The 24,633-nt window shown below is 35.8% G+C and overlaps 1 protein-coding gene across 2 annotated transcripts; it reads left to right on the forward strand.

Moving 5' to 3' along the window:
* The first annotated feature begins 51 nt into the window (after positions 1 to 51).
* OCIAD1 (OCIA domain containing 1) lies at positions 52 to 23,334 on the forward strand. Of its 2 annotated transcripts, none has more exons than XM_082838276.1 (9): positions 52 to 152; positions 1,498 to 1,560; positions 1,982 to 2,062; positions 6,530 to 6,583; positions 13,209 to 13,256; positions 14,728 to 14,863; positions 15,751 to 15,926; positions 19,951 to 20,103; positions 22,796 to 23,334. In XM_082838276.1, the coding sequence occupies exons 2-9, from the start codon at positions 1,503 to 1,505 to the stop codon at positions 22,831 to 22,833; spliced, it is 744 nt and encodes a 247-aa protein (XP_082694402.1). In that variant the 5' UTR covers positions 52 to 152; positions 1,498 to 1,502; the 3' UTR covers positions 22,834 to 23,334. The 2 variants fall into 2 exon arrangements, with proteins under 2 accessions (XP_082694402.1, XP_082694403.1); XM_082838277.1 differs by lacking the exon at positions 52 to 152 and adding an exon at positions 241 to 314.
* Positions 23,335 to 24,633: the final 1,299 nt, after the last annotated feature.

Below are 24,633 nucleotides of genomic sequence, written 5' to 3' on the forward strand. Positions count from 1 at the left end.
TTGACCGCTCCCCACCCCCCACTCCGCTGCGGTCCTGCGCGTTTCCTGCACCCCCTTCCCTCCCCACATCGACCCCTCTCGGGTCCCCTCTGGGCCTTCGGCCCCTGGTCGTCCGGGCTCGCCGCGCTGTGGCCCGCCGCTGTCGTCGGGAGGTGGGTGAGGTGACGCAGAAAGCCCCGTTCCGCCCCCCACCTACCCACTCACCACCTCTGCGCGGGCAGCCGCTCCCCTGCACCTTCCGCCATTTTCCCTCCTGCTAGGGTGGGCCGATCGCGATCCTTTGGGTCTCGGGCTCCTGGCTGCCTGTGACCAGGGTTGGTGAGGGAGCGTGTCTAGGGGGTGTGGATGGGAGAAATTCATGGTGACGGATGTGCGTAGGTGTTGCAGGTGGGAGACGCGGTGGGCGGGGGATGGGGTGCAGGAATCGACGGTCTCTTAATGCGGTTTTTTTCTTTGGGATTAGGAGATTAAAATGATGTTGTGTGAAGGGGTCTTGTCAACTCTAGCAGTCTCTCTATTGGGAGAAGTAAGAGGTTTCCATTGTTTTCTTTTACGTTTGTTCTAGGGTATAAGTAGTTTATTAAGCAGTCTCCATCCATCCATGAATTCATTTGCCCTTTCTGATCTTGTTTCTTAGCGAAGGGATTGGCATGTAGGCCCTCAGTGATGAGTTATTGAGTAAGTGAATTGTGGAAGGGCCGCAGTTGCTATTCTCATCGCGTATGACGTTTCCTGTTTTCATTTACATTGTTTTTAAGATGGGAGTAAACACGATCCTGTGTGAACATTCTGTAAAATGCGTAGCTATCTAATCTATTGGTCTCTTAAGGTCGGACGCATGGGTTAAAAATAATGATAAATAAAGTGTATGTTCTTGAAATGCTATGCATTTTTTATATCTTGTATATTTTTCTAGGTGTCTGTTTGGGGAGGGAGGAAAGTTTAGAGGCTACAGAATGTGCTGTTAGCTTCCCACCACAGGGAGAACGATATGACGTCTTTGTTATTTCATTTTTTTGTAGTACTGCTTTGTAGAGGGGGTTTCCTCATGATAATTGCATTTTTAAAAATGGAAGCCCAGAAAAGACTTGGGATTTTTCTTCCTCTGTTTGGAGAATTATCCTAATCATTGGGCGTATATTTCTGAGAGAATCCAAATATAGGATAATGTGAAATAAACCAGCCTCCAGAAGAAATATATGTCTTTTTAAAAAATTGGTAACCTTTTATCTTAACTTGATATAATCAGTTGATAAATACTTACAAGACATCTTTTCTTTTTCAGTTACAGGACCTAGTGACTAGTTCTAAAATAGTTAATAGGTTTGTGACTTTTTTATTTAGGCAGCTTTTTAAGTACTTCAGATGTAGAAGTACTTAGTAAATATTTGTTGATTGGTTGCCACGTAGACTAGTAATTTTACGATGCTATACCTTGATTTACTTTGGCCAATCTCAGTCGTTTCTAATACTTAACAAGAAATGTTTTCCATGCAGGAAAGATGAATGGAAGGGCTGATTTTGGAGAGCCGAATGCAGAAGTTCCAAGACCAATTCCCCGTAACTATCAATTAAGTATTTACAATTAGAAGCACTTTTTATGTAGAGAAATTTTCACTGCCTTGAATAACAGTAGACACAGGGCTGGCTTCAGGGGTGTGTGACCTGTGCAGTTATACAGGGACCCATTAATGATCTACTGTGGCATCTTTAAATTCTTAATAATTTGAACAGAGGGTCCCAAATTTTGATTTTGCACTGGACCCAGCTCATTTTGTAGGCAGTCCTGACTACATAGCCAGTAGAACAGTAGCACTAATTTTATGTTTGAAGTCAAAATTTGTTAAAAGTTTACAAGCCACTTATTCCATTTCTTCATTAAAAAAAAAAGGTATACTTTGTTAATGTTTAGACTATGGTATTTTTAGACTTAGTTTTTCCATGGGTGTTTTAATGTTTGCCAATTTTCCTTGGTGAAAAGACATAGGGGCTGATTACATTCCAACAGAGGAAGAAAGAAGAGTCTTTGCAGAATGCAGTGATGAAAGCTTCTGGTTCAGATGTAAGTTAAATTTTCTAATCAACAAAATTTGACCTTTAGTACCTGAAATTATAATGATTTCACATAGAAAAAATGGGCAGACTTTTGGCATTAATGTGATTATTGGTAAAAGGGTTTGATTAAGGAAATAGAGTTGAACACGTTTTATTTCTTTGTTTAAAATTTTTAAATTGAATTGTAGTTGATACATGATAATATGTTAGTTTCAAGTGTACTATGTAGTGGTTTGACATTTGCATATATCATGAAATGATCAGAATTGTGTGCATCTTAAAGTAATAATTTCTAGAACTGTTTCCAAGACCCTGAAGTATTTTTGTTGGTAATAGTAATAGCATTTACTGAGTGTACATGGGTTATATAAAAATAACCCAATAAGGTTTATTACTATTACCCTTACTTTACAGATGAAGAAATTGAGGTTTAGAGATGTTAAAGGAGTTATCTAGTGTTCCACAGCTGGTAAGCAGTGGTGTCTGGACTTGAAGCCAGGTCTGTCTGAAACAGGCTTATTATTTTAACTCTTAAACTTTTAACCATTATACGATAAAAACTGGTTAGTTTCTGTTTTATCGTTGTGAAATGGTATTACACTACCAGCTCTTGATTTCTAACTAGAGACCATATACATGAGGATTTTATTTTTTAAATACAAAGAATGTTGAAAGCAACACAAAACATAATTTTCCTTTTGAATAGAACCCTGTTGTTGCTTCATGAGGTCACTGCAGTCCTTTCAGGTAAGAAGGTAATTCTAACAAAAAAGCAGGATGGAGGGGGTGACAAGGATCAGTCACCTGGTATTTATGCATATAGTGTGTAAGGTACTGGTATTTATGCATACAGTGTGTCAGCCTGGTATTTATGCATACAGTGTGTAAGGTACTGTGCTTGGAAGTCTTCGTCCTAAAGTAGTTTTATGATGTAGTTGAGACAAAGCTAACTCATGAAACACTGAGAAAGATTAAGTGCATAACAGCAATAGGAATTTTAAAAAGAGATCAATTAATTGGAATCGATTTAGCTAAAAAAAAGCCTTTGTTAAACAAATGAGACTTAACAACTAACAGGACTTCAGGCAAATGAAGAATGGTGGAGGAGCATTTAGATGAAAGGGATAGTTAGCAAAGGCAGAGTCTACAATAACTTGATCTCTACTAGAGCCTTGAGGCTGAGCGGATTGGAGCAGAGCTCTTTTGTCGGGGGTAGAAAATAAACATAATAGCAAGGAGTTAAAAGTTTGATTCATTATATATTGTAGGTTCTTAGGCCAAGGGGATGATATGTAAATTTTTAAAGGAACATTAGTTAGCAGTGTGCAGAATGGGTTAGAAGGATGAAAAGGAGTACAACTAGTTGTATCTGCCCAAACGTAAAGATAATGAAAGAATCTACATAAAAGGCTTAGTTTAATGTGTATTGTATGTAACAGTAGTTCTCCACCTCTGGAATTGCTGAGAAGGTGTATGAATTCATATTTGTTTCATGCATCTTTTATTTTGTGAATATTTCATACATGTGTGCTACTGGTTTCCGAATGAGACAGTGTAGTGACTTATAAGGGCATAGACTCTGAGGCCTGACTCTCTGGATTCAAATTATAGCTCCATCACATATTAGCTGTGAGATTTTGGAGAAGTTCTTGATGTCTGTATGCCTCAGTTTCCTTATCTGTTAAATGGGGATAATATTAACCTATCTCATGGGATTAATTAATTCAATTTAACTTATTATAAGTGTTAAGCTATTAAATGGATGTTAGTGCTTTTGTGATCAATGGAGTAAAAGTTTCAATTGAAAACAATTATGAGTTTAGAGAAGCATTTTGCTAGTGTAAGAGAAGAGTTAAAGGAATTTTAGGGGTCCTTGTGTTGGATATGAGTGGAGCCATGGTCATAATATAAAGTAGCATTTGGTCAGCAGTGTTATTGATTTGCCTAAAGAAACATTATTTAATAGACTCTGGAATGGGAGTCATTGTACAGTGGAAAAGGCCACTGACTTGGGAGTTAGAAGACTTGGATTTTGATCTAAGCTCTACCACAAACTAACCATCTGTGTTGCTTTGAGCAAGTGACTTGTTTTTTCTGGATATCAGTTTACTCTGATTAGGATGAGGACTAGATAATCTCTGAAGTCTCTTTGAATTTTACCATTCTCTTTTTCTGTGACAGAATATATGAGTTGGAAAGAGACCTTAGTTCTAATCCATTACCTTTTATAACATGAAGTTAAGAGATTTATGCAAAGACATAGTGGTGAATGGCAGAACTAGTACTTGAATCTCCTTAACCAGACTATTACTCTTTGCATTGTGCCATCTTGACCTAAGAAGCGAAATGGGGAAAATATTGTCCATTGTAGAGATGGCCAACGAACTCATTGCCTTTTACCTTTATATGATTCTTCAGTTCTTCATGTTGCAGTCCTTGAACCAGGCTGAAGGAGAAAAATGATTGCAAATTGTACTGATGCTATAATTTTAAAAGATTATCCTTTGAAAAACCTTAATTAATAGTATATGAAGGCATTTTAACCAACTAACATTAGATCATTCTTCTAGCAAAGGTAAAATCTGTTAGTATGTAATAGAGCAGGGATTTAAACCTTAGGGTTTCTGCGAATTGTGTCTGATGGCAAAGCTAATGCCCTGTTCTCGAGTTATGGATTTTAATCGTGAATATTAATAATTCAAATGCTTAATGATTTTGGTTCTTAAATTGCCCATGTACAGTCTAGACCAGGGATGAGCAAACTACGGCCCAAGGGCCAAATCTGTTTGTGTATGGCTATGAGCTAAGAATGGTTTTTACATTTTTAAATATTGAAAAAAATCAAAAGAAGATTTCATTACATGTGAAATTCCTATTTTTGCATCCATAAGTAAAGTTTTATTGGAACACAGCTGTGTTCATTTGTTTATGGATTGTCTCAGTGCTTTTGCTTTAAAATGAGTAGTTGGGACAAAGACTGTGTGGCCGACAAAACCTAAAATATTTACCACGTGGCTCTTTACAGAGCATTTCCCAACCCCTAGTCTGAAACTGCACTCTCCAGTGTGGCAGCCACATGTAGCTATTTCAGTTTAATACAATTTACAACAGAAGGGATACAAAGGAAAATCAGCAAAGGGAAAGGAGTGTGGGTGAAATCCAGAGGAGACCAGGCACAAGCTTCTAAGAGTCCTCTCCCAGTGGTGTCATACAGAAAGAACGTGCTAAATTTCTCCAGTTGCATGTTGTAGTAACACATGTGAAGTGTTACCTACCAAGGATTCTCTTAGAGACTTGGCACCCACGGTTTTTATCGGGGTCTCGCCACATGGGCACCCTCGGCCTAGCAGGTAACAAAATTCCAGACTTCCAGAAGGAAAGGAAGTGTTCAGTATGAACTGTACTTGTACAAGCAGTTTGGGCAGAGTGAGCCACTTATCATTCAGGTAAAGATTTATATCAGTTTACCAGTTAAGCTCCCAAATATAAGCTAAGGACCAACCTTGAAAGCAGGCCTTTGTAAGGAAAGCAGTTTTAGAGCTGTTAAGTTAAATCTTTCCTGCACACTACCTGACTGGAAAACACAGATATAGACTGCACTCATCGTCAAAGAAAATTCTGTTGGGCACTGTGGGTGTAGAAGACTGATTTCTTAAATTATGAGCCCCTTTGAGATTATGATGAGAGCTTTGGATTTTTCACTCTGGGTTAATATGCATATATATGTCATATTTTCATTTAGTTTCACAGATTTCACTGGTTTAGGAGAAAGAGCATTAGTATTTAAAATATATGCTTTCTAATTCTTGCCCCAATCACCATATGATTTTGGGCAAATAATATGTCTTGTGTATCAGTTCACTCAGTGTAATAAAACTTGAGATCTAGTATCAGACATAATTCTTTGGAATCTGGAATCTGTCATTTGGAATCTGTCATTGAAGTGGCTGTGTGGCCTTGAGCAAATTACTTAACATCTCTAAGCTTCAGTTTCCTTATCTGTAATAATAGTAATAATAATAATAATAATACCCATTTTATAGAGATGTGGTAAAAATTAATGATAATGTACCAAAAGCACTTAGCATGGTACGTGGAATTGAGCAGTTTGTAATATGCCTCTTGCTTCCCTCATCATTAATTCTTTCCCGTTAACTCCGGAAGTAACTTTTGGTCACTATTTCTATGTTTTAATTGATGGTATTAGTGAATGGCTTTTTTAGATCCTAAATCTGGGTGGCTCTTAAATTATACTGTTTAATAATTTGTCATATTTTCTTAAATTTAAAATACGTTTTATATTTCCCTGAGTATATACAGTACAGCTTTGAAAAGTGGAGAAATCTCTTAAAGATCTTAATTTTGCAACATAACTTCGTAACTGGTTTTACTGATATACATTTATCTATCCTAATGAACTCAGACAAAATCTTTTCCTTTTGTTGGTGTTGACAAACTTTTTTTCCCCTTATAGCTGTACCTTTGGCTGCAACAAGTATGTTGATTACTCAAGGATTGATTAGTAAAGGTAAATATTTTAAACTTTGATTTTGTTTAGCACTTTGGATACCATCGTGTTTTTATGTGTTATTTTCCTGATCTTTAGATAAAGGACATATGGTAATGTATCATATTAAAAATTATCACTAAAAAATTACTACATCAGGAGAGTTGTCTCCATGAACCCAGACTCACATATCAAATTTGAGGATTTGATGTCCATTAACTAACTGTAGCACTGTAGCAACATTAACACTATAAGCAAGAAAGTAACTAAAAGCCAGTGGTAGTTTACAGGAAGGCAGAGAGACAAACCTGGTCTAGGTAGACCATCCATACAACTTATCACCTAGGAGCTTATAAGAAATGCAGATTCATGGGCCCCATCTTCGACCTATTGAATCAGAGTCTTTGAGTTAGAGCTCCAGCTGATTCTTGTGTACCAGTTTAAAGACTAGGAGTTCCGTAGCTCCCTCAACCAGCTTTGTCTTATAATAATGGGGGGAGTGAGGGTCCGTCCTTGTCCAAAATTCTATTGGTTTAAATAGTGAAGTTGAGTTTGGGTATTAAATGTATCAGTCTCTACATCTTTAAATTTAGTAGTGTAAGCAGTAGAAATATTCATTACATTTATTTTGTAATAAATAAGTTACAAATTTATGGGAATTAGAAGGTATTCCAGAAAAGGATGGTTACCTTAGGATGGCCTTTATATATTCTAGAAAACTGTTCTTTAAATTAAACTAGCTCCTCCTAAAATGTTACTAAGATAGGAAGTTTTAGCCTTTTCATATTAGCAGTATGAAGTACTTAGAGAGTAGTATTGACACAACTAGTTGAGAAAAAGTAGTTTTGGAGGGAAATAGGAGGATTTTTTGAGGTAAAATTTTGTTTTTGTTTGGCGAATTCCCAAAGAACCTCATTACAATGTGCTACCATGACAGGAATTTTAAAAAGGCAAACAAATCAAGATATATACTCTTATTTGTAATATACTCTTACTTGTCTTTTAGGACTAGCTTGTTTTATAGACTAGCTACCATGACAGGAATTTTAAAAAGGGAAACAAATCAAGATATATACTCTTATTTGTAATCTACTCTTACTTGTCTTTTAGGACTAGCTTGTTTTATAGACTAGAATTGTTTCTATAGTGTGAAACAGACAATTTATTACTTTTGTTTAAAAAAAGTTCTTTTCTTTTAAAAAAAGATTACTTTTTTTTTTTTTAATTTTTTTGACTGCGTCGGGTCTTCGTTGCTGCATGCGGCTTTCTCTAGCTGCGGCGAGCGGGGGCTACTCTTCGTTGTGGTGCACGGGCCTCTCGTTGCTGTGGCTTCTTTTGTTGCAGAACATGGGCTCTAGACGTGCGGGCTCAGTAGTTGTGGCACGTGGGCTTCAGTAGTGTGGCTCACGGGCTCTAGAGCGCGGGTTCAGTAGTTGTGGCACACGGGCTTAGTTGCTCCACAGCATGTGGGATCTTCCCGGACCAGGGCTCGAACCTGTGTCCCCTGCATTGGCAGGCGGATTCTTAACCACTGTGCCACCAGGGGAGTCCCTAGTCACATTACTTTTAAGGAAAAACTTAGGACTGGAGAAATTATAGTGTCTGTTATTGTACTGCCCATTTTATTTATCTTAGTCTTGTCAGTCATTAATGATTGGAGCTAGACCTGGGGGCGGGGGTGGATTATACAAAAGAAATTAAGAGCTGCTAGTGATTCATGTGAGGAAACAATGTGAATGCAATGTTGAAGCAAATGGAGAATATAATTTAAATATTTAATAAGCTTCTAAGTTTTGCGGTAGAGACTCCAAGAGCTGTAGGTTTTCAAAGAAGATCTCTGCAGAGGTACTGTAATGAAGGAAAATTTCTTGAAAGAAGTGGGTTTTGAAGATGGGCAGGATTTAGATTAAAAGAGATGGAAGAATATCTGAGGAAGGAGGGACCTGGTTATCAGAAGAATAAGCATGACTATTTGGGTGGGCAGTCAGGAGACTGACATGGCTAGAGTGGCAGAGTCACGCAGGGAGGAATGAAAACGTATAGCTAAGGTAGAACCAAGAGAAATGGTAATTTTGAAAAGGTTACAAAGAAGAGAAAATTTTGGAACTTTGGGGATTACATAGAGTAGGAGACTTTGGACAGCTTGAAGGTAAGGCAGAAGCAGTAAAAATTGGAAGGGTCAGATTGTACCTACTCACTTAGATCTTACATCTTCAACAATAAAATCATACCATTGCTGGGTTTTTTCCCTAGCTTGGGAATGCCTTTGCTCCTACATGTAGCTAGTTATACACATAACCAATCCAGAGAAATTCCCTTTTTCTAGTTACACACATACCGTTTTTTTTTTTTTTTGAGTACATCTTTATTGGAGTATAACTGCTTCACATGAATCCTCCTGAAAATATCAGGACCTAGTACTGAGGTGACAGATTATTCTGTCAACAGCCAAAATCCTCTTGGACTCCTAGTCACCATCTGGTGATTATTTGACTTGACATCAATGGTGATCTCTGCCTCTGATTTCATTTGCAAAAGTCATGCCATGAACAACAACAGTGATAAACATCTTTCTCTGTAATTGTTCATAGTGACTGAGCCTGGAGCCTTTCAGTGGAATTTATAATCCATTTTTTGGGAGGGATAAACTGTTGAAAATGACTTAACCTGATGTGTGGAATAACATTTTCTATACAGCGTGTCACATGTTACCTTTATATTTTTGTTAGGGTTGTTTTGTTGTTGGGGTGTTGATACTTTGAGTAAAAACACAGAAAAGAATATTGAGTCATATGTCACTCATGTAACTATCTCCCAGAATTAAGGGCTTTCAGTATTGTTGAAACTGTACTGGGTTCTTGTACAGATCACTGGGGGGTGAGGTGTTTTAATTAAGAAGTCAATCTCAAAAAAAAAATAAAATTGAGAGAGACTTTAGAAAAGGAGATCAGAATCCACCAAAACAATTTGCATTTAATCAAAACGCCTAACATTTTGTGTATGATTTTATCCACAGGGTCATACTCTACATAGTCTTAGCTATTCCCACTCTACTCATCCTTTTCTGTCAAAACATTTAAACATGCTCAGGTCATTTCTAACTTGACAACATAAAAAAGAAAAATTTTCTTTTATATCCCTTTACAGTTGCTCCTGCATTTGAAGCCAGACTTCATGAATGAGCACTTCACTTTTTAAAAAAATTTTATTTATTTTATTTATTTATTTTTGGCTGTGTTGGGTCTTCGTTGCTGCGTGCGGGCTTTCTCTAGTTGCGGCGAGCGGGGGCTACTCTTCATTGCGGTGCACGGGCTTCTCATTGCAGTGGCTTCTCGTTGCGGAGCACGGGCTCTAGGGCTTGCGGGCTCTAGAGCGCAGGCTCAGTGTGACACATGGCCTTAGTTGCTCCGAGGCATGTGGGATCTTCCCGGACTAGGGATTGAACCCACGTCCCCTGCATTGGCAGGCAGATTCTTAACCACTGTGCCACCAGGGAAGTCCTGAGCACTTCACTTTTTATTTCTTTCAGCCCACTGCAGTCTGTGTCATAGATTGTGCATATAGTCTGACATGTACTAAAACTCTTACCAGTACAACCTCTTTGTTGCTTAAATTCAATGGATAGTTTTTGTTCTTGACCATTATACAACTTTAACCAATCCTTAAAATGTTCTCTTCCCATGGCTTCCATTACAGCACATTCTTCTGGTTTTTCTCCTGTCTCAGGCAACTTCTCCATTTTTTTCATATGTTTTTTGAGTGTCTGATAAGCACTATACACTGTTTTTGGTATATAGCACTAAAAGACAAAAACCCACGACCTCTTGGTACTTACATTGTAATCTGGGTTTTCTTCCTTCACTTGTGTTGTTCTTCAGAGTTTTACTTTGCCTTTGAGTTTTTAGTCTATTTAGTATCCAGCAATAATATGGGCTTCGGTGACCATTTATTGCTCTAAATCCCCATCATTATCTCTAACCTAGATAATCTCCAGAATCATATTCTGCATATCTCCACATGGATGGCCCTCCTACAGGCTCCTCAGATTGAACTCAAGTTCAATCCCAAACTGAATTCACTTCTCCATAAATTAATTCCTCCATTTTCCCTATGTCTGAATGGCAATACTCTCCATCCAGGAAACTGAGACATTATTTTTCATTTCTATCCTTTACCTGCTTTGTCCAACGAATGTCCATTCTCTAGTATACCTCTTAAATATTTCTGTAAACTATCTCCATCTGCACTCCCGTTGTAGTTAATGCAACCATTTGTTGCCAAGAGTATTACATTAGTTTCAATAAATGTATTTGCCTCCATTCTTGCTACTTCCCTTTAGAATATGGGCTGTCTCTGGCACCTGACAGGGCATAGTGCACCTAGTAGACACTCACATACAGGAATACCTCATTTTATTGAGCTCCACAGATACTGTTTTTTTTTACAAATTGAAGGTTTGTGACAACTTTCATTGAGCAAGTCTTATCGACACCATTTTTCCAAGAGCATCTGTTCACTTCTGTGTCTCTGTGTCACATTTTGGTAAATCTTGCAACATTTCAAACTTTTTCATTACATTTGTCATGGTGATCTGTAATCAGCGACCTTTGATGTTACTATTGCAAAAACATTACAGCTTGTTGAAGGCTTAGATGATGGTTAGTGTTTATAAACACAAAGTATTTTTTAATTAAGGTATGTACATTGTTTTAGAGACAGTGCTATTGCACATTAAATAGTATAGTGTAAACATAAATTTTATATGCACTGGGAAACCCAAAAATTTATGTGATTGCTGTATTGTAATATTTGCTTTATTGCAGTGGTTCTGGGACTCAACCTGCAATATCTTCGACTTATGTCTGTATTTGAGTGGATGAATAGCAACCATCACACCATATTCTTTTTGTCTTCATTCACTCTCTAGACTGTAAACTCTGAGGGTAAAGAGAGTGTCTTGTTTACTGTTATATTCCTGCTTCCTAGGGTGTAGTGCCTGTGTGTTGTAAGTGGTCTGTAGCTATTTGGTGACAGAATAAAGGAACGACTTTTTTGTATAAATGTAGATATTGTTACCATCCTCCCTTTTCTTCTCATCATCTCCGTTCATTTATACAATGAAGGAACTGAGGCTAACAGCATAAATCTGTTGTCTATTTTTATATAAAATTAAATCATAAAATTATATATACATGATGACAATCTTTTGTGTACCTTCTTTCAACATGGTGAGATTCATCCAGTAGTATGCTAAAACTGGCTTGTACCAGCTCCAGAGAGCTGATTATTAAAATTTCAGGAACTTGGCAAGCCAATTTTTAAACCATTGCTAGCTTGAAATTGGTCATGGGGCAGGTATTTCATCACAGAAATCGACTAACATTACAAATCAGGGCCTTTTATGTGGAGAGCTGGTTTACCAGCACATCACTGGATTCATCCACATTGTTGCATGTAGTTGTAAATTATATATTCTCATTGCATACAGTTTTCTGCTGTGTGAATATGTCATAGCAGTTTATCCATCCTTTTGTATGTTGATTGATAGTGTAGTTTCTAGTTTTGATACATATTTCCCTCATACAGATATGTGGTTGACCCAGCACTATATTTTGAAGACTAATTTTTGTTCACTGCAGTGCAGTGTTACCTCTGTCATAAATCAAGTGACTGTGTGTGTGGGTCTGTTTCTAGACTCTTCTGATTTTGATTAGTTTATCTGTTCTTGTACTTGTAACACACTGCCTTAATTACTATAGTTTTATCATAGATATTGGTATCTGGTGGTAGTCAGTTCTCCGTTATGTTCTTCAATATTGCCTTGGTTTTTCTTGACCCTTTGTGTTTCCACATGAATTTTATAATAAGCTTTTCAATTTGGGGAAACACTTTCTTTGATTTTAATTGGGATTGTATTGAATTTATAGGTGAGTTTGTGGAGAATTACCATCTTTACAATATTTAATCTTTCAGTTCATGAACATGGTGTGTTTCTCCATTTACTCAGCTTTCATTTCTCTCAGTAAATTTTGTAGTTTTCAAGATCTTTCATGTTTTTCATTAGATTTGTTCCTGGGGCTTTGATGTTTTTTGGTGCTATAATGTAGTTTTTAAAATATTGGGGGTTTTGTTTGTTCCCGGTATATAGCGGATTTTTTCATTTTTGTTTTTATTTTATTTTGTATATTAACCTTGTATCAAGTGATCTTGCTAAATTCACCTATTCTAATAGATTAGTCTTTTGATTTCTTCATATTTCTCTTGATGTTGAATTCTCTTTTAAATAGCTTCAGACTTCTTTGGTGTTATGGAAAGAGCTAATGTTATCAGATGTTTAAAGATCATCTGCACTGATCTTTCCTTGTATCTTTGTGGGTCGCTCAAAGCTGCTGAGAAATAGATACATCTTACTTTATACTGCACTGCTAAACTTGTTGCTACTTTTGTCTCACATTATGAAAGACCAGATAATGACTAGCAGAAGTAGTTTCTTTGTATTTTTTACCATAATTTCTGTGCCATTCTCTTATATACTCTTAGCATAAACTTGGCATAAAGCTTTTCTTTTACCTCAGTAAAAGATAAAACATCTTAATTATGTAAATGGAACAGTGTTACTCAGAAATATTTACTGTTTTATCTTTAGGAATCCTTTCAAGTCATCCCAAATATGGTTCCATCCCTAAACTTATATGTAAGTATGAACAATACTAGTTCTCTTAGCTTTTCTACCTAAGTAAAATCACTAGCTTTTATCAAATGTTTTGTGTTACTAATAACAGTTATTTGGTTATTTGTTTTGACAAATCATTTTTTTTGATATCAAGTATTCTTTTATTTGTAATGCATTTTTTTTTTTACATATTTATTGGAGTATAACAAATCATTTTGTTTAAGCTTTTCATCAAATGGACTACTTGGGCATTTTATTGTTAGAATTAAAAATCATGAGCTACTTGAAAGAGGCTTTTTTTCTCTTTTTATAATGCAATAGAACTATTTTAAATTATTTTGTTAAATAATTATATCTTTATTATATTAAAGATATAATAATTTAAATTATATAATTAAAGATATAAAATTTAAAAGTAAGTTCTCTTGGTCTGTGAGGAAGGAAAGTTGTCCAGCTATTCTGATTAATCAAAATAAAGTGTATTTTAAAATAAAGCATAATTTTTAAAAACCTCTTTAATTTACAATCAGTAAATAAACATAACTTACATTTATAAGCATAGCTTCTTTACATTTTATAATATAGTTGATAGAAGAGATACTAATTGCCCTGAAAAAGAGTACCTGAGACTTTCTATGAATCTTTCCAGGGTAGTCTCTATTAAATAAAGATGCAACAATAGCCATATTTAGGTACACTTCATAATATATTATTTTAAGGCATTTGTTGCACCTGATTTAAAAAATAATCTTATGAAATTAGCTGGGCAAATGGTGTGATTCCCATTTTATAAGGAATGAAATGGCCTAAATCCTTGTGACCAGGCTAGAACTGTATTGTTTTGATTCTTCATTCCATTATACTGTTACCACATTTTTCCTATCTGTATTAATAAAGTAATTAGTAAAGTAGAATTTATCTTACAGCAGCTTTATTTTAACTTATTTTATTTTGTGAAAGTGAATTATATCTACCGAATCTTTTTGTGAACTCTGAATGTGATTTAATATGGTACTTTTTCCATTATTTCAGGAAATCCCAGGTTTTCCACACCAAAGACATATTTAGAACCATATATTTTTAAAATTTATTTATTTATTTTTGGCTGTGTTGGGTCTTCGTTTCTGTGCGAGGGCTTTCTCTAGTTGCGGCAAGTGGGGGCCACTCTTCATTGTGGTGCACGGGCCTCTTACTATCATGGCCTCTCTTGTTGCAGAGCACAGGCTCCAGACACGCAGGCTCAGTAGTTGTGGCGCACGGGCTCCAGACGCGCAGGCTCAGTAGTGTGGTGCACGGGCCTAGTTGCTCTATGGCATGTGGGATCCTCCCAGACCAGGGCTCGAACCCGTGGCCCCTGCATTGGCAGGCAGATTGTCAACCACTGCACCACTAGGGAAGCCCAAGAACCACATTTTTTAAAATGTTCTTTTAGAAAAGGTTTTTGTCTAAAGAGGCATATTGAGTTACACTTTTTGTTTATTTTTACTAAAAGTTGCTTGCATCATGGGATACTTTGCTGGAAAGCTTTCCTATGTGAAAACTTGCCAAGAGAAGTTCAAGAATCTTGAGAATTCCCCTCTTGGAGAGGCTTTACGATCAGGACAGACACGACGATCTTCACCAACTGGGTAGGCCATTCAGATCTTATTAAAGGTTTTTCATTTTAGATAAAAAATTATAACTAGATATTGCCGTAATTGAGGGCATGAAACATGGCCTAACTGAAGGAACATTTGAAACTTGTCATTTTGCTGCAAGCTAAAGCTAATTTTGTTTTCAAAAGTAGAACAAGATTTGTTTACTTTTAAGTATAGAGTTGCATTCTACTGTGAGTTCATGTCCCAGAATGAGAGATTTTAATTTGTCAAACACGTTTGGTTACTATATTTGACTTTTTTTTTGAATTCCCAAATATTATCAATCCCATCTCTTAACAGATTTCAGCTTTATAATCCTTCTGTTGTTTACAATTGTAGGGAAATTGTGTAAGTATAGATAAATGAATCTGTCTTGATAGGTAGGTAAATAAATAATAAGGTGGTTAAGTAGATTTGGTAGATTGTCCTATCATAAATGGCAAGCAGCATAAGTCCCATGAAAGCTAGTATTACTTACATCTACTTCAGCAAAATAGTGTTTATATGGACTGCTACCTGTGGAAGTAACTTCCCAATTAATGTGGGAAATGGACATATTTTCTGATCTGAAGTACTTTTTCTTTCCAAGAACTTTAAACACATTACAATGATGTCTAAAGCCTAATAATTAGAAAATTGGTTATATATTTTCTCTTCTCTATAGTAAGAATGACAATTTTTAAGTTGTTTAAGTGGATCAGAAGATATTTTTAATGTTTTTGTGGCAGAAACAGACTTTATTTTACTGTTTTAAATAACTATGTTAAAATTATATGATTCCTTTAGAAAATGACTAGTTCTCATACCTTAACACACTTCTTTAAATAAGGTATAGACAATAACCCGTGTTTTTTATACAGTATGATTTTCTTTTACAGGTACTATTCTCAGAAGCCAAAATATGACTCAAACGTGAGTGGTCATTCATCTTTTGTGACATCCCCAGAAGCAGACAACATAGAAAGAGAGGTGCTTCCTCGTTATGAGCCAATTCCATTCAGTGCTTCTATGAATGAATCTACTCCCACTGGTATTACTGATCATATTGCCCAAGGTAGAAACTTCTCTTGAAATGAATTTCAGCATTTTATGGTCCAACGTATGTATAAACTTTATTTGACGACCTTTTCTGCTGGATATCACCTATATGTTCCACCATCAGCCTAAACTCAGCATGTTTGTTTGCTCTGTTGTTCATTTGAATTCATTGTCCCTTCACTCAACATTTTTTGAGGTCTAATAGGTATCAGGCACTCTGCTAGGTATGGAAATAAAGATGAATAAGACCTAGTTCTTGGCCCTGAGAAACTCTTTGTCTGCTAGAACATATAGAAATATAAGGATAAATTATTAATATGTTCCATTAATTGAAAATACTAACCGTGTTTAGTGAAATAGCAAAGAAGAAATGATAAACTGTGCCACAGAGAGGCTTTAAAAATGTTACACTTGGTAGTGTGGTCTTAAAGGCCACTTTAGCTTCTTTGTAATATGAGAAAAATAATAATTACCTGCTTTACAGAACTGTTGTCAAGTGAGAAAATCCATGTGAAAGTGCTTTGTGAAGTTTGTGTAAATACTAGTTTTGAAGATCACATAATGTTAAGTGAAACCTTTGGATTAAGGCCTGGATATGAATTACTGACATTTGCTAGCTATTGTAACTCTAGGCAAGTAACTTGTAATTTGTGATCCCTGCCGTTTCTTGATCTCTTGAATGGAGATGATAATACCCTTAAAGAACTTTGGGAGTGAGATGAAATACAGAAATCAGAAGTAATGCCTGGAAAGTAGTAGGCTCTCAACAAATGTTTGCTAGCTTGCTTGCTTTCTTGCTTCCTTCCTTGCTTGCTTTCTTCAGTCTAATTTGCAGTGAAAGATGAATTAAAAACAGAAAATACAAGTTTACAGTTCCTTACCTAAAATCCAAAATGCTTTTTAAAAAACCAGGTTTTTAAATAATTAAATTAGTGATAAAAATCTGACCTGAACTCATTTTAAGCCCTGACCTAAACTGATATAACTCTATTGATAATGTTTATTTATCTTAGTACAATTTTTTTCTAGATTTTGTTGTAGAAATACTGTGTTTGCTTATTCATTGCTACTTCAATGGACATTAAGTAATAAGGGATATATATGGTAATGTTTTTCTAAAATCTGAGAAACTCTGAATTTTGAAGTATTTCTGACTCTGAGGGTTTGGAGAAGGGATTGTCGACCTCATAGAGTATTTGAAAACGTGTGCTTTGAAATAAGTACAATCAGCCAGTAACTATGGGGAATAAACAAGGTTAAAGGAACATTTGGGTCTTCGTTTCTTTTGTTGAAGACAGGAGAGATTTGATTCTATATGTAGGTTAAAAGGAGGGAGGGGATATAGTGGAAAGAGAGGCATTGGTTATAGGTCAAATAAGGTTCCAAATGATGTGGAAAGAGTTCTAGGTAGGTCAGGGTATAAAGTAGCCATTAGCTATAAGAGGCTGTTTAATTAAAATCAAATCAAATTGAAAATTCATCAGTTCCTCAGTTGCTTTGGCAGCATTTCAATTGCTCAGTAGCCGTATGTGCTAATGGCTACTGTGTTGGACTGTGCAGATATAGATATAGAATATTCTCATCATTATAGAAAATTGTATTGGACAGTGCTGCTTTTAGAGCAAGAGTCCAGGTTGGTGAGGGGGGTATTAACTGAAGAGACAGGAGAGAATGGAAGTTAAGAAAATTAAAGAGATTCTTAAGTGGATGAAAGTTGTTGATAGTCTCTTAATCCTCAACTAACTTTTTTTTTTTCCTGAATGGTTGGAAACAAAGACATCTGATTACTCAGAAAGGGAAGGAGGTAGGCAGCTTAGGAAGAATGGTTAAAGACATTATTTTATCTCCAGAGTCAGCTGTCCTTGTCCCTCACTGCATCTCCCGTTTCCCCAGTCTCCCAAGTTCAAATCCATTCTACTTCTATTCTAGCCAGGCACCAACTCTTTCCTTGCTATGTCTTGCATCCTTCCTTGCATTTCCATTAGAAAATTTCATTCCACATTACATAATTTCTTTGCCAAATGAAAACAGACAAAAAGGCCTTTGGTATCTGCCCACAGACTACAGCAAGGCCCAAATTCTAATATATTTTAAGTCCTTCACTGCAGCCATCCATCCATCCATGCTCTGCTACTCTGACCCCCCCTTGTTTAACTCAAGATTGCCGCTCTTAGTTCCCCACATGGGCCCACAGTGGCCTCCTTTGCTTTGCCCCAGCTGCAGTCCTCCCTTAACCAGGACATCCTCGTTTTTTGTTTGTCCTGTTTGTCCTCTGCTTTCTCTTACCAGGAATTGAAAGAGTTATTAATCTTTCAAAGCAGAAAGCATTCTTTCATAGTTGCTATGAGACTGTAGGTAGTGTGTTACAGTTAGATTTAAATCAACACTTTTTTACATTTTCCTGTTCCTTCCAGCTCTTTACAGTAAATCATGCTCCCTACACAATGCAAGATATTTTCATTTGGCTTTTATAAGTGGAAAAAATTCTCCCTAATCTTCTATCTAATTTATGTTTTCATTATTTGTCACAGAATTTCAGAACAATGAAATATTTTTCTTTTTGGTAAGGAAAAGTATTAGACCTGGAAGGAACTTTAGTGATAGATCATCTAGTTCAAACTTCCATATTTCACAATTGAGAAAATGAAGACTCAAAGAAGTTTAGTGATTTGCCCAAGGACATTCATTAAATGTCGGCAGAGTGGGAATGAGAACCTGGAATTCCTCACTACTAATCTAGTATATACTGTTCCCTTCAGAATTTAAAAAATATCATTTATGGTGAAGGGAAATGAGTTAAATAATTACTTATTACTAATGAAATGCAAAGTGCTTTTAAACCCGGTATACAGTTTTAATACTTTTCTTTTTTAGCAAGAAAAATATGGTTTTCAACCATGCTATATAATATTAGAACTAATTAGAAATTTAAATCCTCTCTGCTTTGTATCAGTGCAAGTGTATTTTGTAGTAAAAGATTGTAGTTGAATGCATTCAGTGTATAGTTATGTTGCTTTGAAAATTGTGATTATTCACTGGGATCTTACCATTGAGTTGCACAATAGTACCACTTACAAAAAATTCATATGGTTATATTATTAAAATTATAGGCACAATTTCTGTCTCATTAAAAACCTCTGAAAAATATTACTTTTGGAGTGGTCTGTTAGATTTTGTAGGTTAAGTAGTTCACTGAATGTTATGTTAGCATTAGTTAATTTCTTTAAAAATGTTTATATGGCCTTCCTTGCTGACTGTCTATTTTATAAACTATGTTCAATATTTGGTCCTGTCAACCAGTATTAAGAATAACCATTTCCTTATTTTTATATCAGTGTTTGGCTCTTTGATAATACATAATCATACTTTGATTTTCTTTGGGAGAGAGAAAGAATAAATGCTGGTTCTCCAGGTAAAAGTTGCCACTTTTTTCTGCCTCAGTATTGCATCCATTAGACCTGAGTATGAAAATCATGTATACTCTGATTAAAGGCTACGTAATATTTTCAATAGCTATTTTCAAGTGTTTTTATTTAAATATAAAGAGGGTAAGGTAAATATCTTTTTAATAACTGGAGTTGTTTGCATATATGGACTCTGGATACAGGAACATTTAACTATGGAAATATTACTAAATAAAATCTATACTATGTCAAGTTTTGTTCAGTTGTTACTAGTAGAAAGTATTTCTCTTTACTTATATAAGCTGTATGAATAACTTCCCAGTTTAGAACACTGGCATTTTAATGAGTGAATTGTGCTGGTTTATATTATATCCATTCTTCTTCTGGCCATGGTTAGTTTTAAATTTTTTTTATATTTTAAATTTTAGAAATAACAGCTTCAAAGTATAAGAGGAAATAGATTTCAGTTTTATAATTACCTTGGGGAAAATACAGTACCTTTGGAATGCTGGTAATAATTTGATCGTTTGTTTTACTTTATTTTTTTTGTAAGTAAGGAGCATATTTGTAAAATTTAGCTGCTTTTGGATTTATTCCATCCTTTTATCACCATTTATTAACTGTTTGTTGTTTTAGGACCTGATCCCAACATTGAAGAAAGTCCTAAAAGAAAAAATATAACATATGAGGAATTAAGGAATAAGAACAGAGAGTCATATGAAGTTACTTTAACACATAAGACTGACCCCTCAGTCAGGCCTATGCAGGAAAGAATGCCAAAAAAAGAAGGTATGATAGTCTAGTCTGAATCACTTTACGCTTTAGGATTGGAAACTGCAGCATTAGTTAAAAACTTTAATTATACTAACGTGTGATTTAGTGCCTCAAGCAATTAACCAAAATAACATTTTTTTTTTTAGAGAATAGCTACTTACCAGTTATTAGGTCTTCCTTTTTTCAAGTGTTCCAAAGGCCATTTTGTGTTAGAAAATAATGAAGTCCAAATAGTAGTATAACTTAAGACGGTAAGACTAGTTTTGTAATACAGTGTAGAAATTATACAAACATTTGACTATTTTCCCTTATGAGAAGCCACCCTGGGAACTGATATCATTTTTCAAATGATGCATCTATTGCATAAAACCAGACCTGTGACCTAGTAGCTGTAATGCCACTTGTGGCAGAACCACAGAGTCCTGATTAAGTAATAAAATGATTTTCTTATATCATATCTGTGAAGTCAAGATAGAGTTATATGCCTTACAAACCAGCTTTTAGGGCATTTCCAAAAAATGAGTTTGACTTTTTTTAACAGTACTTTTACTCTATAATTAATTAATATATACAGATTTTTTTAAATGACAGTTTCTTTTAAGTCCTTTTTGAACAGCTGTGCATTACCCAAAGTAAATTTTCTGATACCAAAAATTTACCGCTAACAGAAGAGGTCATTTTTGAATAGGGGTTTGAAGCTGTTTCAATATAGAATTTTATGATGTCTTTCTTGAGGAATTTTAGAAGACGTGTCATTGTTTAAAGGTTTTCTATTTACTACTTTAAAAATCAAAGGAGGGAATAGGTCCCTGGTACCTTCTTGAGAGTCAGTATGCCACAGAGGATGCAAAAATAAATAAAAATCCTTAGTATTTTTTATTATGATCGTTCCTTTAGAGCCAGTTTTATTTCTGATTGTTAGTAGTTGTTTCATTTAGAAATCTGTTTTATAACAGTGATCCACCTCTGTCATGTTATTGTTGTTTTTTACACCTTTAAAATAGATTTGTAATCAATGATATTTGTTAATGTTTGTCATAAAAAATTTAATGTAGGGCTTCCCTGGTGGCGCAGTGGTTGAGAGTCCGCCTGCCGATGCAGGGGACACGGGTTCGTGCCCCAGTCCGGGAAGATCCCACATGCCGCGGAGCGGCTGGGCCCGTGGGCCATGGCCGCTGGGCCTGCGCGTCCAGAGCCTGTGCTCCGCAGTGGGAGAGGCCACAACAGTGAGAGGCCCGCGTACCGCAAAAAAAAAAAAAATTAATGTAAACCTTATGCATTCAGTGGTCATTACTCTGTAATATGTAAAGACTTACCAGTACTCTGTTCTGCTAATTAATTTGAGGATTTAGACTGTAAGCTCCATGAGGGCAGGCAGTTAGTTTTCTCATTTTTGTAACCATTTCTATTGTATGTCAAGACTAAGAAAAGGGAATATTGTAGATGTGTGGCATTCGTTGAATTTGGACATTTGTGGTTTTGGTTGTGAACAGTCTTAAAGTTCTGTTATGTGACACAGTAAAGTGAAAGAATTTTTTTCTTTGTAAAAAGAAAGTTGATTTTTTTTTGGCACTTTATATAATTTAAAGAAAAAACAGTTATGAAACACTTTGTGATTTTTCTAGGATGTTCTGTTTTAGAATCTAGACAAATTTGACAGTACAATGTAGATTCACTATGTCAGAAAGTGTCACTTAAAAGTTTTCAGTTTATGTGGATTATATTTATTGGTATTTACCTAATTAGAAATTATGGCAGAAATTTTAAATACCTAAGCACATTTTCAGTTAGCTGTCAGAGCAGTGATGTCACTACATATCATGTAGCTTCATGAGAATTCTGCCAGAAGCTCTGCCTTATACACATGAGGGAAGGAAAGCAAGGGGAAAAGGCAGAATATGAGGGGAAAGTTTATATAACGTCTTGGTATAATAACGAAATACTTTTGACTTCATAGACTTACTGAAAGAGTCTTGGGGAAGGGGTCCCTAGTTATATTTTGATAACTGCTTCTTCACATTGTTAAGAATACTTCTGAAGAGGTATAATTCACAGGTGAAGGCTATGTAGAAGAGAAGCTAAAAGTAAGAGTAGAAAAGACAGAAAAACATGTTTGAAAATATAATTTCTTATAAAATGCAAGAATATTGGAGAGCATTTCCTTCTTGTACTGGTATTTCAGCTCCTGGGAGAGATTAATCAAATCTGACCATTTCTATTACTATATTTTTGTGAAGAACAACATTCAAATGTTTATCATTGTTGTTACTTTTCATTTGCTGGTAACTTTTTTGTATGTGCTATAATGTATACCACACTCACTTAGGCGGTAAAGTTGTAAAGGCACCCAGGCTTTGGACCTAAACATAACTGTGTCCAAACTTCGGTTCTACCTGTTTGATTAAGCTTGTACCTTGGGCAAGTTACTAATCTGTTTTCCTTAGAATGGGGATTGTGTTTTCTTTATAAGGGTTATGCAGATCTAATACTTATGTAAAGGTCTTGATACAGTGCATTAGAATTTATGTCTAACCTCCAGTTCACAAAAGTCTAGCCAGCCCCCTTTTATAATTACAGTTTGACTCTCATGTGCATTTTTTCAAATCAGAGAGAAACATAACTTTAAATCATAATAATAGCAAACATAAAATAGTGCCTTTTACTTATTACTGTTTGGAATCATCAATTATTTGTGCTTTTTTCCTAGTCAAAGTAAACAAATATGGAGATACTTGGGATGAGTGAAAAATTGCATCATTGGACCTACTGAAGGAGTTTCAATATCCAGCTTCATCTAGGTGGTCATGAACATCTGCATGCTTTGAGCTTAGCAGCAGTCTTCATAAACACATTTAAAACTAGAACCTGGGTTTTTGTGGTTTGGCTTATGAAGATGATGTCTTAAAAACTTACATTTTAGTGTTCATATTGTGTGAATGTATTCATTTGGGGGAACTCTTTGAATGATGGTAGTATACCATGATTGTACACAGTTTGTGAAATTGTATTAACAGGGCAAGGATGCTGTGTTATAAAACTACCCAGAGAGTGTAATGCTCTAGAATCACTGTATCTGGAAATAAATGAAATCTGCATGTTGAATGGGGGGGCGAGCAAACATAATTTTAAGTGTTAAACTTTACATCAGAAATTATTAAAAAGCCTTACTCCAGTGTTTGCTGTATTCTCTTTATGGTAAATAAAATATAAAGGAACATGCATCTTCATTGATTTTATGGTTTTATTGTTTGCAGTCTTATTTAAGTACAATTATAAGTAAATGGTGTTTTGTAGGGATAGGAAATAGTCATCTGAATATTTAATGATGATATAATGAATGTGACTCAGGTAAAGCAGAATACAGGGAATAGCTCAATGCCTTAAAAAAGCAATGTTTGAAAAATTTGCAAATTCCAGGGGAATAAAAATTTGGTATACTTTCTTCATTATTAACCTAATATTTCTGGTTCAGGTGAATGGAAAATGAAATTGTGGTCTCATCTAAATTATACTTACTCGTATTACATTTCTACCAGAAACATAGTGTTTCAGTTAGTTACTGCTGCAAATCATCCCCAGACTTTGTGGCCTAAAACAACAATCATTTATTTTCTCCGTTTTTCTATGCATCAGGAATTAAGGAAGGATTCAGCTGAGTGATTTCACACTGTGTCTCTTAGGTTTGCAGTCAGATGTTGGATGGAGTGGAAACAGCAGGGAGCTAGGCTGGGGCTGGCCAGGGCTTTTAGTTTCAGGACCTCGTTGTGTCTCTCCTTGGGTGAGTGTGGGCTCCGTGCTCAGGGCCATTAGACTGTTTACATGACCACTTAGGGCTCTAGTGTGAGTCCAGCAAGCATGTCAAAAGCTGTTGCCTGTTGTTTATGACCTTCCCTCAGAAGTCACGTGGTATCATTTTTTCATAAGCCTGCCAGAGGGTGGGAGCGTAGACTCCCCACCTAGTCACATTTTTAAAAGAACACATGGGATGGAAGATGTTGAGCTATCATTTCAGTCGCCCATTTGACCACAGTAATTCATACCATTCCCACGTGAAAAATAAACATACTTTTCCCAGGTCCTCCATTATGACAGCTGAAAGTCTAGGAGCTCATCATCTAATCAGGTCCAGGTATAGATGAGGTACTTGGGTAAAGATCCTTTAGTACCATTCCTCTCAGTCTGAAGACTTACGAACTTAGAAATAATCTTCCCTCTTTGCCCCAAATTCCTATTAGGAATAACATTGCTTCTCTAGACTTTCCCATTTTAAAACGAGGGTGGGGAGAATGAGAGGCATACACCAGTCAGTTGTCTATTAACAGTTAAGTTTATTAACTTGTTGCTTTGACTAGGATTTAGGCATAACCCCCGGGGTTTATTCTCCATGGCTCTTTGTCCTGTCCTGAGTCATTCTTTCCCACAAATCACATGTTTGCCACTGAGTAGTGTTCTCAGCCTGCCTCCTGCCCATAGGAATTAGAGATCCCAAGGTCTCTTTCTACTATCCCTATCCAAGCTGATAGAAGTTTTTAAACCTATGGAGTT

The sequence above is a fragment of the Leucopleurus acutus genome (assembly GCF_964270905.1).
Source record: "Leucopleurus acutus genome assembly, chromosome: 4".
Classification (NCBI taxonomy): domain Eukaryota; kingdom Metazoa; phylum Chordata; class Mammalia; order Artiodactyla; family Delphinidae; genus Leucopleurus; species Leucopleurus acutus.

Excerpts from the sequence above, each read along its gene's own strand:
- OCIAD1 (XM_082838276.1), top strand. The coding sequence starts at position 1,503 with ATGAATGGAAGGGCTGATTTTGGAGAGCCGAATGCAGAAGTTCCAAGA. Across the intron at positions 2,063-6,529 it reads TGAAAGCTTCTGGTTCAGAT|CTGTACCTTTGGCTGCAACA; the intron begins GTAAGTTAAATT and ends TTCCCCTTATAG. Across the intron at positions 15,927-19,950 it reads TACTGATCATATTGCCCAAG|GACCTGATCCCAACATTGAA; the intron begins GTAGAAACTTCT and ends TTGTTGTTTTAG.